Source organism: Gorilla gorilla, chromosome 8, assembly GCF_029281585.2.
Source record: "Gorilla gorilla gorilla isolate KB3781 chromosome 8, NHGRI_mGorGor1-v2.1_pri, whole genome shotgun sequence".
NCBI classification, from domain to species: Eukaryota; Metazoa; Chordata; class Mammalia; order Primates; family Hominidae; genus Gorilla; species Gorilla gorilla.
Genome location: NC_073232.2, coordinates 56,388,514 through 56,406,383, shown reverse-complemented (window position 1 = coordinate 56,406,383; position 17,870 = coordinate 56,388,514). Strand labels below are relative to the sequence as shown.

Here is a 17,870-nt window from a genome sequence, read left to right as displayed (position 1 = left end):
TCATGTCAGTATTTAAGCTGAATATATTTGTATATTTCCAAAAACAAAGCGATAAAGTGATTTTACAGACATCCCAGGTTCCCTCCTAAAAATATCATTTTTCATCGGCTTAATCATTAAGCCTTAACAATAGACTTGTTAATTCAAAGAGGAGGATCAGAATCTGACAGACCACAGGAAACCAGTAAACCCAAACATTTGACTCAGCTAATCTCACTTTCAAGGACCCTGCATTTCTCAGAGCCCTGTCCCCCGAATCTTCACCATTTTATCTTGGAAGAGTGAAGAACTTGGAAGATAAACCCAGAGGACCACTTTTCTTCCTGACCAGGAACAAATCTTCCAGCAAACCTACACTTAATCAAAAACTGAAGTAAAACATGTAAACTGGAGCTGCTAAATCATGCATGAGAAATAATACGACATGAACTAAGGTGTCAAAACAATTGTCTAACTAAGACCAATTTTTGGGATCTCAGTGAATTCATGCTTTAGACACACTGCAAGAAGCGAGCCCTCAAAGCCATATTCAGAACCTAAGTCTTCCTCTCACTGAAAAGGGAGTGGAATTCTATTCAAGGTTTATTTTAGCTTTCCAGTGCTTTCAAAGTCAATAAGCTGTACTGGTTTTCTTGCTTTTACTGTTTGAAGTTGCTCACTGGATCAGTAATACATCAAGAAAAAAATGTATATAAAGTACGTCCATAATTGAAAACATAATCTTAGTTCTTTTGTAGGGGAGGGTAGAAAAGAAATGGCCCAGAATTAAATATTGTCCTTATTTTAATTCAGAGTGTAATACAGTAAGAATAAGAACTATGCTCTACAACTCTAGAAATATAGTAAATATTTTATAGTTAGGTTACTTTGCCTGAAAGCATCTAGGGAGCTTTGTGTCTGTAGAAAGATAAAAATGAAGATTTCACAATCAGACTTAGATTTCTCTTCAGCCTGTTAACACATCTACAGGGCCAAGTGGAAGAAACCTGATGCTGATATACACCAGACCAAACAGCTGGTCTCCCCAAGGAAGTGGATTAGCAGTATGATCACAGTGTACAGCTCACTGCAGAAAAGCTCTATATAGCCTCCTACTTTTTGTCTTCTGCTAAAATAGCCACCAGAGGGGAGGGCAGCAGGACAGTGCGTAGCATGATGCCAGATGGCACGGAGTGGGGATGACAAAACTGCCTCTACCATTGCTAAAAATGAGTGCCTTCTGGACAGTTATGAGGTCCATTACAGGAAGTTGGTTCCATTAGTTAAGTCTCATCCTCCCCAGATTTGGTTGTCAGGGATTAATTTTATGATTTACATGGTGATCAATACAGGATCATTGTTAATTTTTCACAAACTATTACAACATATAATCTGTGCCTTAAATCAGTTCTCCTTTTTGGAAGGGGTGTTTTCTATCTAATTAGATATCACATAAGGGCAAACTGTCACTGGATTCCACTTTGATCAGGAGTTTATGCTTAGCACCAACCAACTCAACATCTCCTAACTTCAGGATTCATTATCTCAATGAACTCTGGCAATAGCATCCCTAAAACCTATCTTTCCAGGAGACAGGTCATTAAATGGTCCTTATTTAAGGCATTCTTTTGCAAAGCCTACTGTCTAAGGAAAAAACAGATAAACAAGCAGAAAGGAAAACTGATTCCAATTCAAATAAGCATTCTCCTTCTAAATACCTTAACTTATTTGAGGGCATTCTTGCATTGCCTTCCAGTTCCTGGTATTCTGTTCTATCAGTAAATATAACTAAATCTCTCCCCTTTCCATTTTTTCACTCAAAGTTGGTGCAAAACTGGAATCTTTCATTCATGAATACACACAAAATCTCAGATTCCTCCACCCCACCCATGGTTCATTCTCATATAAGTGGTCATTGCCAACATTAAAGGAAAGTTGCTCAAACTAAAATTTGAATCTGATCCTCCAGAAGTAGAACTTCTGATTCTGACTTTGGCGATCAGAATAAAGGTAAGAAAAGTGGAGCATTAGGCCAAACTTTTGACAGTTACCATCTGGCTCCTTTATCTGCCCCACACCTTTTTTTTTTTAATTTTTTACTATTATACTTTAAGTTCTGGGGTACACGTGCAGAATGTGCAATTCTGTTACATAGATATACACGTGCCTTGGTGTCTTGCTGCACCCATCAACCCGTCACCTACATTAGGTATTTCTCCTAATGTTATCCCTCCCCTAGCCCCCCACCCCGCAACAGGCCCCAGTGTGTGATGTTCCCCTCCCTATGTCCATGTGTTCTCATTGTTCAACTCCCACTTATGAGTGAGAACATGCAGTGTTTGGTTTTCTGTTGTGTGATAGTTTGCTGAGAATGATGGTTTCCAGCTTCATCCATGTCCCTGCAAAGGACATGAACTCATCCTTTTATATGGCTGCATAGTATTCCATGGTGTATATGTGCCACATTTTCTTTATCCAGTCTATTATTGATGGAACATTTCAGTTGGTTCCAAGTCTTTGCTATTGTGAATAGTGCTGCAACAAACATACGTGTGCATGTGTCTTTATAGTAGGATTATTTACACCTTTGTTTTTAACCTGGTTAGGATCAGACTGAAGAGCCACTCTGAGGTCCTACATCCAAACTTTGTGAAAAAAAGAACCCCAATATGGCAGTAGCGCAACATCTATGATGGTGCTTTTCAGTTTCAAAGAGGGTTGTCTTTAAATTTATAAAGGTTGTGCCCATAGGGCCTTTATAAGTGATTTTGGGGAATGATGATCCCATAGCACACTCATTAGAACTCAGTGTTTTGATGATGGCAGCAAGCATCAGGTAAGATTTGTAGCTGCAGCATAAGCCCAAGTTGCCCCAGATAAATCCACCTTTACAAACAGAACCGCTCTCTCAACCATACTGCACGGTAAACCTAATTAATGTGACATTTACCCTGCGATCAAAACTCTTATGAAATAGTTCTATCAAATTCTCCCATATTTGTCCAAGTCCTGGTGGAGCTTTGCCTGATATTAGAGAATGACACTGATCAGTGATAACTGTAGTTATTATTTAGAATGTTGATTTATCCACAGTTATTTCTCTCATTTGAATCTAGCTACATCTAGGCCACTGGCTTTTACTCAGGGATGTATGTGAGACTTGCCTATTGAGTTTAATGACCTACTCCAGACTTCACAAATCTTTTTTTTTCCTTTGAGATGGAGTCTTGCTCTGTTGCCCAGGCTGGAGTGCAGTGGCGTGATCTTGATTCACTGCAACCTCTGCCTCCCGGGTTCAAGCAATTCTCCTGCCTCAGCCTCCCGAGTAGCTGGGACTACAGGCATGCACTACCATGCCTGGCTGATTTTTGTATTTTTAATAGAGATGGGACTTCACTATGTTGGCCAGGCTGGTCTCAAACTCCTGACCTTGTGATCCACCCGCCTCGGTCTTACAAAGTGCTGGGATTACAGGCGTGAGCCACCATGCCCAGCTGAATCTTTTAAGAGTATTATATCTTGAGGGTTTTTTTTCTCTGTAAAAACTATATTCATTCATTTTTATAAAATCAGAAATAACATTCCTTGACTTCTTTAAAAATCGTCTTACTCATTATCCTTCAAGATATTCTAATTTTGGTGGAATGATTTTACTGTCTTTTTTTGCATGTCACATTACGTGCTATGCTTATTATAAACTCTCATCAGACCTTTCACATTTTAAAATTATCAGTAGTAAACTAACCACAGTGATTCCTATTTCTGTCATCTATAGATGGTTACATTTTCCTCCAATGGTTGCCTGAGGTTTTATTCAGCTTTAGGCTACAGTTTGTGTCTTTGGCAAAAATAAATCTCAAGAGCCTCATAGTAAAGGACAAGACACTTTAAACAATTGACACTTCAAATGACAGACTCTTGGATACAGGCATCTGATGACACCAGTGGGCTGAGTCAGGATTTGTAGAACTTTAGTGGAGAAGCAGACAGCTTCATGATACCACTAGCCCAAGATCAAGAGGAACAAGAATTAATCACACAAGACTGACTGAGGCTGGGTGTAGTGGCTCATGCCTATAATCCCAGCACTTTGGGAGGCTGAAGAGGGCAGATTATTTGAGACCAGCCTGGCCAACATGGTGAAACCTCATCTCTACTAAAAATACAAAAAAAAAAAAAAATTAGCTGTGCATGGTGGCACGTGCCCATAGTCCCCATTACTGGTGGCACGTGCCCGTAGTCCCCATTACTTGGGAGGTTGAGGCAGGAGGATCCCTTGAGCCTGGGAAGCGGAGGTTGCAGTGAGCCATGATCACACCACTGTACTCCAGCCTGGGTGACAGAGGGAAATTTGTCTCAAATAATAAAAATAATAATAAGATTGAATGGACTACTAAGGAAAATTTTATGTTGGTTATTTAGTATGTTATTTTTATTGTTCTATTTTTGAATATATAAGAAGTCCTCTCTATACTTCAACTATCTGTAATTCACAACAGTTTAGTAGATGCTGCTAATATAAACTGAAATAAAACATTTAAAAATGGTATCCGAGTCTCACTGATCCCCAGAGTTCAGAAACTCATACCAAGTGTCCTTACATTCTTACGGCAATAGGATAATTTGTATACATTCAATAATAATCTGTCTTCTTTTATCCCCAATATAATTGGAAAATTCCATTATTCAACAAATGTCTTGCTTGGAATGGAAGGCATTTGAGAATGAAGCTCATTGTATCAGATAGAACAGGCCACTTAAATTCCAGTGGGAATTTTACCTGCAGTCCAGGATTCCAATGCTGTATTATGAGCAAAGACTATACAAGCACATTTCTCCCCTGAAATCTACCTGTGTATGAGCAACAGGCTGGGAATTACATGCCCCATTAACACCTTATTACAAGTGACGACTGTGTAATTTCTGTGAGGCCAGGCTACAGGATGAAAAGAAGAGGGTAGTCTGAGGAGGGATGGCTGGTCACCCTGAACCTTACTATGTCATATGTGACTCCTGGTAGGAGATTCAAGGTCAGCACATCCCTGGGATCAGTCAGACCTGGGGGCAGCCTTTGGGGAACCTGTGCCCTCCCCAGCATGACTCTCCTAATTAGTTAGGTGCTGGAGTGCATTCAGTAATAATCTCAAGCTTATCATAACTCAAATGGTATTTCACACTCACTTCGCTGCAACAAGAGTTACACTCTGTTTAAGATCATCACAACACACCTTCATTAATGCAGAGGGCATTTTCATCTCACTATGAAATTAACTGACTAAATAAGAGATTGCAATGGCAAGGAAGAAAGAAGATAAAAATCACAAAGCAAATAACAAAATTGCAAGGTTAAAAAACCTGCCCAGCCAAAGTTGTTATAACAGGAAGATCTCCTGATGCATGTTTGCTAAACAGGACTGGGCTTAAAAGTTATTACAAAATTAACCTATTACACTTAAAGCCTCCCACATTATTTTTAAAGTTAACATCTAAATGTTAACAAAAAAGCAAAGTTAACACTTATGGAACTTCCATGTCCCCAAAAATATGTTAGGTGCATTACACGTAAAATCTCAATGATAGAAATATTCACCACTTTGTAATTACGAGTTAAAGTAGATAATTCAATCTTTTTTAAAAGCATCAGAAAGGCCAGGCGTGGTGGCTCACTTTCATAACCCGAGCACTTTGGGAGGCTGAGGCAGGTGGATCACTTGAGGTCAGCACTTGCCTGGTCAACATGTTGAAACCCTGTCTCTACAAAGAAAATACAAAAATTAGCTGGGCATGGTGGCTCACACCTGTAGTCCCAGCTAATAGGGGAGGCTGAGGTGGGAGGATCACTTGAACCCGGCGGTGGAAGTTGTAGTGACCTGAGATTGTGCCACTGCACTCCAGCCTGGTTGACAGAGTGAGACCCTGTCTCAAAAAAAAAAAAAAAAAAAAAAAAAAAAGCATCATGAATCATATGTATGAGGGATTTTAATAGTCTTTGCTACATTCTTATACAAAAAAGTTTTAATTAATAAAATATCCATTTACTATCAAAATGTATTGGAAAGATGTTTCCTTTATTCATTTAAATACTTATTGATGTCAGAAAACCAGATACTACACACACACACATACTAGTATGTTTATTCCAGTCTGCTAAACTTCAGCCTAAAAGAATAGCTCTGGATGAAACTGAGACTTTTGATTTTGCTGAGCAGAATCCCCACGTCTGAGGCACGAAGACATCCTGGATGAATGACAACAGAGAGATCCTCCTCCATCTTCCCCGCAAAAGAATGCAGCTGCTCCTTTAAATCAAAGTCCAATCTCCAGGCGTGGTGGCTCACGCCTGTTCCCAGCACTTTGGGAGGCCGAGGCGGGTGGATCACCTGAGGTCAGGTGTTGGAGACCAGCCTGGCCAACATGGCGAAACCCTGTCTCTACTAAAAATACAAAATATTAGCCGGGCATGGTGGCAGGCGCCTGTAATCCCAGCTACTCAGGAGGCTAAGGCAGGAGAATCGTTTGAACTCAGGAGGCGGAGGTTGCAGTGAGCCGAGATGGCGCCACTGTGCTCCAGCCTGGGGGATAGAACGAAACTCTGTCTCCAAAAATAAAAATAAATAAATAAAAATTTAAAAATAAATCAAAGTCCAATATTTAAGAACACGTTTTAAGGGGCACCAAATTATTAGCCGGCTCAGAGCACCCAACTTTTAACCTGCAAGAGCTTCCACGTGTCTCAGGTCGGCAGAGCACGCAATGACAAGTCGTGCCAATCCCCTCCCGCAAAACAGTGCGCTCAAATCGTCTGCCAGAACCGTGTGCCCTAGCCTAAGAATCACCCGTCTTGGCAAAAGCCTGAGAAGAGAGAGCTGCTACCTGACTTTCTCCGTGGCTCCTCCCACTCTCCGCTTTGAAGATGGACTTGGGCTTCCTGGACTTGAAGTTGCCCATGCTGGGTCGCAATACGCTGTCCACCAGCACGGTCGCCTCTACATTCTGCTGCTGCGGCTCCCAAGAGGGCGGCGCGTGCTCCTCTACCAGAGCCCCCGCGTCGGGGTAGTTCTCTTTATTGTTTTCATCTCTAAAACAGGAAAGACCCAATTTAGAAAGTACCTTAAAAAAAGATGAATAAACTGCTGCAGGAAAGAGGGCTGGAGATATTCATTGCTGCTATATTTATAGGATAGACACCTCGCAAAATTTTTAGCCTACACTTAGACAATTTTGCATGAACAAAAACTTAAATGTGAATTTCACTCTATATCACTTCACCTTCCCTTCTGATCTTTGTTAATGAATACATACTTTGTGTAGTCGTAACTATACACATATCATTATTATTATTTTTCTAATTTTCACTTTAAGAAACTTTCACATATATCATATTTCCCTCTCACAACAATAATGTGACATATTCAAGTGAGATATCATCATCTCTACTTTATAGATGAAGACTCTAAGAGATTAAATCACGTGCCTAATGGAAGGACTAATCCACACAGACCCAGAGGCCTCATGTGGGTCTCCAGACTCACACCTGTGTTCTTGGTTCAAGGCACCATGCTTCCTTTTCATTGGCAATGTCAGTTTATAATCATCCCCCTACAACTTTCAGAGGTACTTAGAAATTTAACAGGATCTATTTTGATAGGCATGGGCCAAATTTTACCCAACCAGGCCCTCTGAACAATGCCCTGAATGCAAAGTCAAACATCCAAATGTCCAGGTTCTGGTTCTGAAGAAGATGGAAGAGGGCGGTGTTATCTTCATATATTCAGGGCTGGGATGGCACTTGTGTTCTTCGTTCAACAATCAAATTCTGTACAATATCCCTACCCCCCTCCAGTTACAATTTTCTCAAAAACACTGACATGATAACACTCTTATTTGAAGCCATTCTTCCCACTTAAATCTAGATGCATTTTATTTTTCATTCTGCTAAGTATCAAGCAAACACCACAGACATAACCAGAAGGGGCCTTCTCTATGTAATCAATATCATTAACCTTAATCTACTACAATCACTGTCACTAGAACATGAAATGCATGAGAAGTGGCCGCTTCCTCCAGGTGTTGTTTTTCCCTCATGCTTCCTTACCAAAAGCACCCATAAAACAGCATTTGCAAAGTCACCTGGAAAGCAATTCCTAGCTGCTCAAGGACACCTAAAGCCAAGAAGCAAGACCAGCAAAGAAGGAATGGCCACCATTCAAGATGACTTTTTACAAATAAAAGGCAGATTAAATTCACTGAGCTGGCATCAGGAAGGATGAGTTCCAGGTAGTCTTTGGGAAAAGAGCAAAGCAAATATCAAGATAGGTGGTCTGGAACATGACCAGGGTGCAGTTGGACAAGGCATAAAAATAAAACTGCATGACGTAGTTAAACCTGAATCCAGGACAAACGTAGTGCTATCTGGTAAAGGAGAATCCAACAATTACAATAATTATTTAATGTTAGTAACTGAAAAACAAATCAATGCCAATGACACTGGTCAATATTCTAGCTGTGAGATCATTTACAATTAAGAAAATTCTAAGTCACTCATAGATTTGGAAATTAATATCAAACCATGAATTGGAAACTATACTAGTTCATTTGAAGTACATTTTTCTCACTAGAAACCCATCCATTCCATGATCCTGCATGAGAAACAAAAGAAAGAACAGCTGCCTTTACAGTTACCTAAATGCCCTCATTCGAGGATTATAGAACATTCAAGAATTTAAAAAAAATAGCTTTTCAAGTCTAAAATGACTCTTTTGATAGACTCATTCCCAAAATAATACCTGAACATTGTTTTTATATCATGTTTTCAAGTCAATCAAAATTTAGAAATGTAATTTTGTTTACTTCCTTGACTTGGAAAGCCAGGAAAGGGGAGAGGGGGCCAAAAGCATCTTTCTTGCATTACACAAATGTAAAACCTGGTTACAAAAGTCATATTTAGAAACATATTTTCTCACATATTATTGGTTCCTCAGGATCTCCGAAACAGAAAAGCACAGGTTATGTAATTTATGCCACTACTTATCAGAATAAATCATGACTGAGAAAAAGCATGGTGTCCTGAAAAAAGCCAGAGTCTGAAAGATCCTCCCACTTATTAGTTGTGTGGCCTGGGCAACATCACTTCACCTCTATGATCCTCATTCATAAAATAGATGTAATATCTGCTTAACAGAGATAATACAGTCTCTCTGAAATGCCTACCATAGAAAGCTGACCCAAGGCTGCAACCCAATAAATGAAAGCTATTGTTACTCTCAGGCAGGGCCTTAGCCATGTGGTTATTTGCAAAGGAAAAAAAAAAAAGAGAGAGAGAGAGTTCTTTTTGGTTTCTCTGATGCCTCCAAGATAATTCTGAACTCTTTAGCAAGGAACACAAACCCTAGGAAAATCTGTTCTTTGTTTACCTCTAGAGCTTCACATCTTATCTTACCTCTTACTTCCTCACTCCACCAGGTTCCCAGGGTTCCTACCATCCTGAACCACTTGCTGTTCCTGCAACTCAAACAATTCTCTCTACCCTCTATTGGCTTCCCAGTAAGCTGCTCCCTCTGCTTGGTGGCATTCTCTTTTTCTTAGCCTTGGACCTCACCAATAATAATAATAATAATAATAATAATAATAATAATTTAAAAAATAAATAAAAATCCATATGCCTTGTATAATGTTCTTCAGGAATCAATCCAAGAAAGCTCTCTGGGCTGTTTGATTCTTCTAAGTAAATCCACTATTTACCTCTAGTATAGTAGCACTTAATGCACTGTAGCATCCACATCTATATTCTAGCCTATCTCCTCTAGCAAACTGAATTCTTAGGAGCAGCATTGGTTTGTCTTTCTTCATCCCAAATCTTAACTGGCTGGCTCCTTGCCCACAAAATTGGCCTTCAACAAATATTTGTTATCCAGTAAGTGGACTTTAAAGTCAGAGGCCTGGGTCTAAATTCTGCCTCCTAGTGCTATGTTATCTTGGATGAGCTATCATTCCTAAGTGTCAGTTTCTCCATCTACAGGATGAGAAGGGAAATATCAACTTCCTTTCAGTTTAGATTAAATAATAAAATGTAGATGAAAGGGCTTGGAACAAACTAAATGTAGAAGAAATGATTAGCAGTGAAGGTTTTCCCACGATACTATAAGCCCTTGATGACCAAGACCATACTACAGACACTCAGTAATATGTTTGGTGAATAATCTACAGCCTCTTCCTTTAGGGTGTGTGATGAGAATATTGAGATAGGCTAATCAATACTCAGTTCAATAGGCATTTATCAAGTGTTCCCATATGTAAGGTACTGTCCTGATTGCTAAGAGGGTGGTATCCAAAAGCGGAAAAGACAAAAATTTTGTCAAGAGGTAAAAATCTAGTAGAAGAGATGAGACATGAGAACAAATAATTGGGATTCAAAGAAGAGACTAGAATTCAAAGGAAAGCCACCAGACCTAGACGGTTTCTGTCTCTCACAAATATGAACCAAGCAATGGTGGCTTGTACCTGAGACTGGAGCAATCAGTCTGGTCTTCATGTAGAGAGACTGGATCTTCGTCACACCTGGAGAGTGGGAAGAAAAATCACATCAGATCCAATTGTCTGCTACAGCAGTAGCAGCAATAATCTAGAATTGTCTCAAGATTACCATGGAAAACTAAAAGACGAAACACTCCCTATCATTCTCTCCCAAATAAGTTCTGATTCCTATGTCTCCCAGTTTATGATGCAAATGTTCTCATATCATGTGAGCTTAAAAGCTCAGAGCCAGATGTGACTCTCCTTTTTGCCTCCACTGTCCTGTGTCACCTAAACTAACAAGGACCTAAGTGTTCACAGCACTTGAGGGGACATTGGACACCAATATTGGTAGCCTGTAGTTGGCTCAAAAGAGATTCCATTACATGCCTCTTTGCATTTTTTCTGCTTCAGGCAGTCCCAAACCAAACCAGCCTCCATTTAGTTTACTCTATTGGTCTCAGATTTTCTTGATCTTATGAAAAGGAAGGGGTTCCTTTTCATAAAACTTCCGGATTAACTTTATGAAAAATTCTTGTCTCTTCCATATTGAAAAATCTCCAGTGCTCCATCCTGCCTAGGGGAACCAGGAGTAGGACCATCCTTTCGCTCTAGTGTACAGGATGAAGCCTTTGTTCCTGTTCCCAACCGTTCCCACCCAGCCCCATTCAAGCCTGGAATACTTTTTCCATCTTCAACTCCTACTCATCCTTCACTGCCCAAGTCAGGTTTCCCCAGCTCTGTACCTTCCCAGCCAAGGTCGCCCATGTGCCATGTTCTCAGTCATGTGCTATGATGTTTAATATTGAGTATTAATTTGATTGAAAGATGCCAGATGTCGTTCATGGGTGTGTCTGTGAGGGTGTTGCCAAAGGAGATTAACATTTGAGTCAGTGGGCTGGGAGAGGCAGACACACTCTCAATCTGGGTAGGCACCATCTAATCAGCTGCCAATGCAGCTAGAATAAAGCAGACAGAAGAAGCTGGAAAGAACAGACTTGCTGAGCCATCTGGCCTTCATCTTCCTCTTGTGCTGGATGCTTCCAGCCTTTGAACATCAGACTCTAAGTTCTTCAGCTTTTGGACTCTTGGACTTATACCAGTGAAATCACTGGGGCTCTTGTGCCTTTGGCCACAGACTGAAGGCTGCACTGTTGGCTTCCCTACTTTTGAGGTTTTGGGACTCAAACTAGCTTCCTTGATCCTCAGCTTGCAGACGGACTATTGTGGGACTTCACCTTGTGATCATGTGAGTCCACTCTCCTACTAAACTCCCCTTCGAACATACATATATCCTATTAATTCTGTCTCTTTAGAGAACCCTGACTAATACACATGCCAAGTTCCTACTTCAACCTTAATTCATAAACATTTACTCTTCATTCTGAGGTTTTGGTAAACAACTATATCTCACCACACATCACTTTGTAATCCTTTGTACCACTGAGATCTTTTTGATTAGTTATTAATTCCATGAGTAGAAATAACTGTAATTTATTTTCCTAGATATATTGCCACAGTGCCAGAGTACCCCAAAGACAGTCAAAAATACTTGAATTGAAATATTAACTTTGTTCCCTAAGAGGTCTGGTCTCTGAAATAATTTAAACAGCATTTATTGAGTATTTACTGAATCCAGGCACTGCATTAGACATTGGAACTGTGCTTCGCAAACTCTCAGGGTTTAGGACAGACCAGTTTGCTTTTTATTTTCACACCACTGTGGACAAACACTTTGGTAAAAATGTCACAGCAATGTCAAATTCCTATTAAAGTTATGAGATACTTACTCCCTATTTCTGTTTTTTTTTCTTGTCTCAGACATGTTTTAAACAATTTGGAGACTCACATTTTGAGTAGCACTGCTTCTAAAGGACACAAAATTTGAAAAAGATCTGAATCCTGCCCTAAGAAATTCACAATGTAATCAGTAGACAAAAATAAAGCAAATAAATGCCTGCATACATAAATATAACCATAATATACTGTTTATACTATATGAAATAATTTAACATTTTAAAGTATTCTTTACTGACAATGGTGTATAATTAACCCACAGAATGAATCCAGTCCTCTTCCCTTAAAATCTTTAATTTATAGTTTTGTAGTGAGTTAAACAAAGGCCACCCACAGGCTCTAACCCTTTCTACTTACTGAAATATTTTGTTACCTCTGGCAATTAAAAAAATTGGTTGCCCTGGTGCAGTGTCTCACATTTGTAATCCCAGAACTCTGGGAGGCCAAGGTGGGCCTGAGTTGGAAGTTCAAGACCAGCCTGGCCAACATGGTGAAACCCCGTCTCTACTAAAAATACAAAAATTAGCTGGGTGTGGTGGCACACACCTGTAGTCTCAGCTACTCAGGAGGCTGAGGCACGAGAATCACTTGAACTTGGGAGGTGGAGGCTGTAGTGAGCCGGGATCACACCACTGCACTCTAGCCTGGGCAACAGAGTGAGACTCTGTCTCATAAAAAAAAAAAAAATGCTGCTTTGAATAGAATAAACCAACCTTCTTTACTTTCTTGCCAATAGTCCACTCTGTCCATCTCATGGAAAACAAATCCCCAAGTACTGCTTTGTTCCCCTTCATTAGCAGCATTCAGCTAATAGATCACCTGGGCTTTGTAATGTGGATAAAAATGTTTTTCAGTGGCAAAGTAGCAACATCAATGAAGAAGAAAAAATCTAGCATTGTTGCTTTCAAAGATCTATGGCTTAAGCAGAGCTTTGGAGCTTCAATTCTGGAGCTCAACAATACCTATTGTTTGGGGATTTGGCAAGAACTTATTTTTCCCGCTCATTTGATTTATTAATATTTCTCCTCAAAGTACAATAAGTTAAAAATGGAAACTTGGCACCAAAACATACAAAGTTGGAGAAGATTCTGAAGTATGAAGCTGGAGCTGATTAGTTGATCCAATATTCATGTCTACTAAACAACTCCAGTTGCCACTCAAAGAACACAATTCCAAGCTCACAGATAGAGCAACTGAAATAGAGCTACCTCCTGGCTTACATGGCACATGTTTACAACCTCTTTTAGTTCATTTGAGTTCTCATTTACCTTGGTAAAGACCATCAACTTCTATTCAATTAATAAATCATTTCTGTCCTTTCCCTGAAACCCCTTATTTCTTTGTGAAATGCTCAGGGTTGCTACTTTTCTTCCTATTTGAACTTTTGCTCCCTCAATCAGCCACAAACAAGAAAAAGTTGTGTGGTACTTCACAGCTCACCTGCTCTTTCACATAATCTCAATCCAGCCTGAGAATGCTCCAAGGTAGGAATTACCTTTGCACCTGGGCTAAGTTGTAAGTCAAGATCCCAAGGCCTCAATCGGTGAAGCCTGGATTGTTTCTGCTCCACCACATTAAGCCCAAAAAGCAAGAACCAAATAATCTCTTCAGTCTATATGCCAGAGGATCACAAGAGACAGGGCATGCCATTTCTTAGAATAATGGTGGTGAAAGAAATACCCACAAGAAGTTCTCTTTGCTGCCTAAAACAGAAGAGAGGCCTCAGACTGACTGTTAGATAAAATGTAGTTGTGCTATAAAGATATTTACACTTGCCCCGTAGTACCATGTTCCCTGAAGGCAAAGTTGCAGAGGTACAGCCTCCTGTGGGGTTTCGCAAAATGTGGCCCCTTGCATTAGCACTACCTCAAGTACCTGGTCAAAACAGAAGTCTCCAGCCCCACTACATCAACTCTCTGAGGGCAGAGCCCAGGAACGTGGATTTTTAAAACAGACTACCTACCTATAGAACTACTATGTTTCTAAACATTTAACACTGACCTAAAGGTTTCCAAACCCCAAAACAGCACTCTCCTGACACCAATACAATCACCCATTCTGGGTTCCCACTTTGAGATAAAACCTGGGAGACTGCAATTTTCACAAGCCGCAGTCCCCTTCCCCAGTTGATATTGATGATCAGTTAGCTTTGAGAACCACTGGTTTGAATGATAACTAATCAGAATTATTGCAGGCTTCATTTAAAATAGCAAGTTAGCTGGGGCAATGTCACGATTGACCATGGAAAAATATTAGATGAAAAGGTGCCACAGATAGGGAAGAAAAGGCCAAGGCGATTGTGATGAAAACATTGGGGTGGAAAAAGAAATTGAATTTGTCTAGAGCTGCATAGATAGTGCCAGGCCTGGGAAAAACCAAGAAGAAAATAAAATCTGTCCTTGAGTCCCTCCCAATTTCCCTTTCCCCTTGACTCTTCTAAGACTCCCAGCTGGCCAAGCATAACCATAACCATAACAGGTTAGAAAATAGGTTAGGTAAAATAATTCATATTAAAGTATTCATGACAATTTGAATCCACTTCCCAAGGGCACAAACTTTTTAATTTCCAATTTAATAAGGGTCACTACCAGAGGCCTTCATCCAAAGATATCATCTCTAGGTGAAATTTCAGGCATCGAAGAAAATAAGTGGGTGTGAGTAGAAGGACGTAGGAATGGGGTGGGGACAGGAGGCAGAGGAGCTCTTCTTGTATCCAGAACATAGAGGGGAGAAAAGTCCCTCCTCCGTGTAGGCCAAGACCACACCCAAACATTTCCTGAGAACCTGCTATGTCTATGTCTCAGGATATAGCACCTTGGTCCTCAGGGCTATGGGGTCATGCCCAGAGAAGCATGGGATATGGGTCATATTACTGAGGTGAGGGGAAAATGTTATTGTGGACAATGACTAGTTCTAAACAATCCTAGTCAATGATGTGTTATACCTATGAAGCTTTTGGTATGTTCTCAATAGGCTCCTTAGATTTTTATATTAGCCAGATGGCATACCAATTATCTCTCAGTGCCTTTTAAAATAAATCACTGTCACTCCTCTGAAAGTAAAAACATGATCTTATGCAATCAGAACTCCTTGGGGAGTGTCCAAAGACAAGGCACCAGGCTCTCCCCAGCATTTAACCACGAAACCTCTACAGAAAAAAAAAAAAAAAAAAAAAAGTCCATGTGAAATCTGGAGCTAAGTGTCTCCATTTTGAACCTGCCGTGCCTGTGGCTGACCGAGGATTTGGCCACACTGGGCTCCTGAGAATCGGGGCCAGAAAGCACTTAGTACTTTAAGCACAGCAAAGGGAGGAGAGCAGTACCTGTGCACCTGGAGCAGGAAGTCCAGGCCTCATCTTCGGCCTGCAGATGCACACTTTGGCACACCTCTCTCCCCTTCTCTCAGGCCTTTAGAAAAGCAACATTGCAACACAGGTTACCAAGCAATCTTATAAACAGAATGTGGGTCCAAATGAGTATTTTACATTGCTTCTTCTAAAGTCAATCCTGTTTTTTTTTTTAAGTGACTCCACTTAAGTCTGCTCAAAACTGGACACTAAAGGAGCAGCACAGCAAAAGAGAGAAACAAAAGAATGTGGAAAACAAGAGGGCCTAGGAAGCACTGTAAACCTTATCCCTCCCTCACCAAGTCATTGTGATAGTGGCAGGACTTGGAAGCCAAAAGCAAAACATTTATTTGCTTTTTAGGGAATTTTAGCAAACAGCTCCCCAGTTAGTTAGGCCTTCTATATCAAACTCATAACATTTTTTAAATGTAGTTGAGGATACAACTTTACACATGCCTTTTTCCTGAAAAGATGTTTAGAGTGGCTTCTACAAAGGTCCCGGAAGTAAACATCATGAATTAGCCTAGAGAAAGAATGCTAGGTGAAGTACATATTCATATATATATGTATATATAAATTACATACAGTATTAGCAAAATATACTACCTGTTAATTTTTAACAAATATAGTATAATATTAGGAAAACATTAAGGAAGGGATGTCAAAAATTAAAACTATAGCATATAAATATCTTTAAAAAAATACTGTGCTTGCTGGTATGCTCCTTCATTCACACTCCTTCATTCCATGTCTGAAGGGTGTTAGTTGCCCTAATCAACAGCTTTAACCATAGGACCAGGTGATTCATTCGTCCCATAGTCACATCTCTGTAGTCAGAAGACAAAAATGACAAAGGGCATGCACAAAAAGTTTACTCTGATATGCCTTAAAAATCTGTAGACAAGAGAGGGCCAAGATAAGTTTAGCCTGTTTACCACATGCTGGAATTCAGCTCATTTCACATCTATCTTCTATTGCTGTAAATGTATATAGTGTGCACTCCATGAAAACTGACACCAATGTTGGCAAAATACAACAAAGCTTCCTAACACATCAAATGGATTTTTAAAAATCTGAGCTCCAAGAACACATATCTTGGAGCACTGAGCTCCTGCAAGCAATCAGCTGGTTTTAATTTCTCTCCCGCAGCTGCTAAAATGCTGGTTTCAACCTGTAAAGATTTCTGGGCCCCACCAGTCAGCACGTCTCACGGTCTTCACAGCCCCAGATTCCGGGAGACAATGCATCTAAAACGAACAGCGGCTGGGAACGGTGGAGGATACCTTCACGATAGTTGCTTCCAGAGAAAGGCATGCAAGTCTAATTTTAATGGTAAGAATCACTTACTCTGTTACAGTGGTGCTGCTGAAGGAATTATCCTGAAGGCTGAAACAGAAACAAGAAAACATCAGCCAAGTCTGGCCGGGGAGCCGTCTCCCTGATTGCTCTCCGGGAGTTAGAGCACATACACAAACATGGCATTGCAAGGCAAGTCTCCGGGCTCGCCCGGCACGCTCGCTCTACCTTGGGCTGCTGTCTGCACATGCTCGTAACGACACCCCCAGCAGGGGCCCAGCGGCACGGGCGAACCACAAAGCCCGGCAGCCCGCGAGGCTGCGGGGACAGAGCTGGGCGGGGCGCGGCGGCGGGGCTGGGACCCCGGGATCCAGCGAGGAGCACCTGGAGAGTTACCGCACGACCCCGACCTCGCCAGCCCAAGCGCCGCGTTTAATCTTGGGCTCTTTGTGCCAGCCACCCCCCGAGGCTGGCAATGAGAATGCCCCAGTGTTTCTGCCGAAGTGCTGAAATACCCGGGAGACTTGCTTTCTTCCACATGTCTCCTACCAATTTTACAGAGCTCACCCCAACCCCCCACACTCCCACCCCACCCCCAGGGATGGAGGCTCGCAGAGATTCATCCATCGTTCGGAAAAAGTCAGGAGAGAACAAGAAGGGGGAGGGGGATATTGCTGCTGTTTGGTGTTTTATTTTGTGTGTGTGTTGTTTTTTGTTGCCTAGGAAAAAGAATAGGCTCTAAAGCAGGGCTGGCTGCATCACACCTGATCTGTCTAGAGCGCTCTAATTTCAGCCCCAGAGAGGAAGCGCCCAGCCCCGGACTACAAAGCTGTGAATGAACCCACGCAGGGCGAGTGGAGAATTTATTCCAGGGGTTAGCTGGTGATTAGGACACCGTGCAAGGGGTGGGGCTTGCTATGCCTAGAGCAGCCCGCTTGAG

General features: G+C 41.0%; 1 protein-coding gene across 6 annotated transcripts in view; it reads right to left on the bottom strand.

Annotated features, from left to right (window-relative positions):
- Nucleotides 1–17,474, bottom strand: part of FAM13C (family with sequence similarity 13 member C) — a 123,910-nt gene extending 106,436 nt beyond the window's left edge. Inside the window, exons 1-5 of one of the 6 annotated variants that reach the window (XM_019035262.4) lie at nucleotides 17,159–17,474; nucleotides 16,982–17,020; nucleotides 15,611–15,695; nucleotides 10,480–10,536; nucleotides 6,853–7,057 (exon numbers count right to left, since the gene is read on the bottom strand). In XM_019035262.4, the coding sequence (XP_018890807.1) occupies nucleotides 6,853–6,927 (75 nt within the window). In that variant the 5' untranslated portion in view covers nucleotides 6,928–7,057; nucleotides 10,480–10,536; nucleotides 15,611–15,695; nucleotides 16,982–17,020; nucleotides 17,159–17,474. Of the gene's footprint in view, nucleotides 1–6,852; nucleotides 7,058–10,479; nucleotides 10,537–15,610; nucleotides 15,696–16,981 lie in introns of all 6 variants that reach the window. The other 5 variants (XM_019035261.4, XM_019035260.4, XM_004049443.5 and 2 more) reach the window with 5 other exon arrangements.
- Between the last annotated feature and the right edge of the window lie 396 nt (nucleotides 17,475–17,870).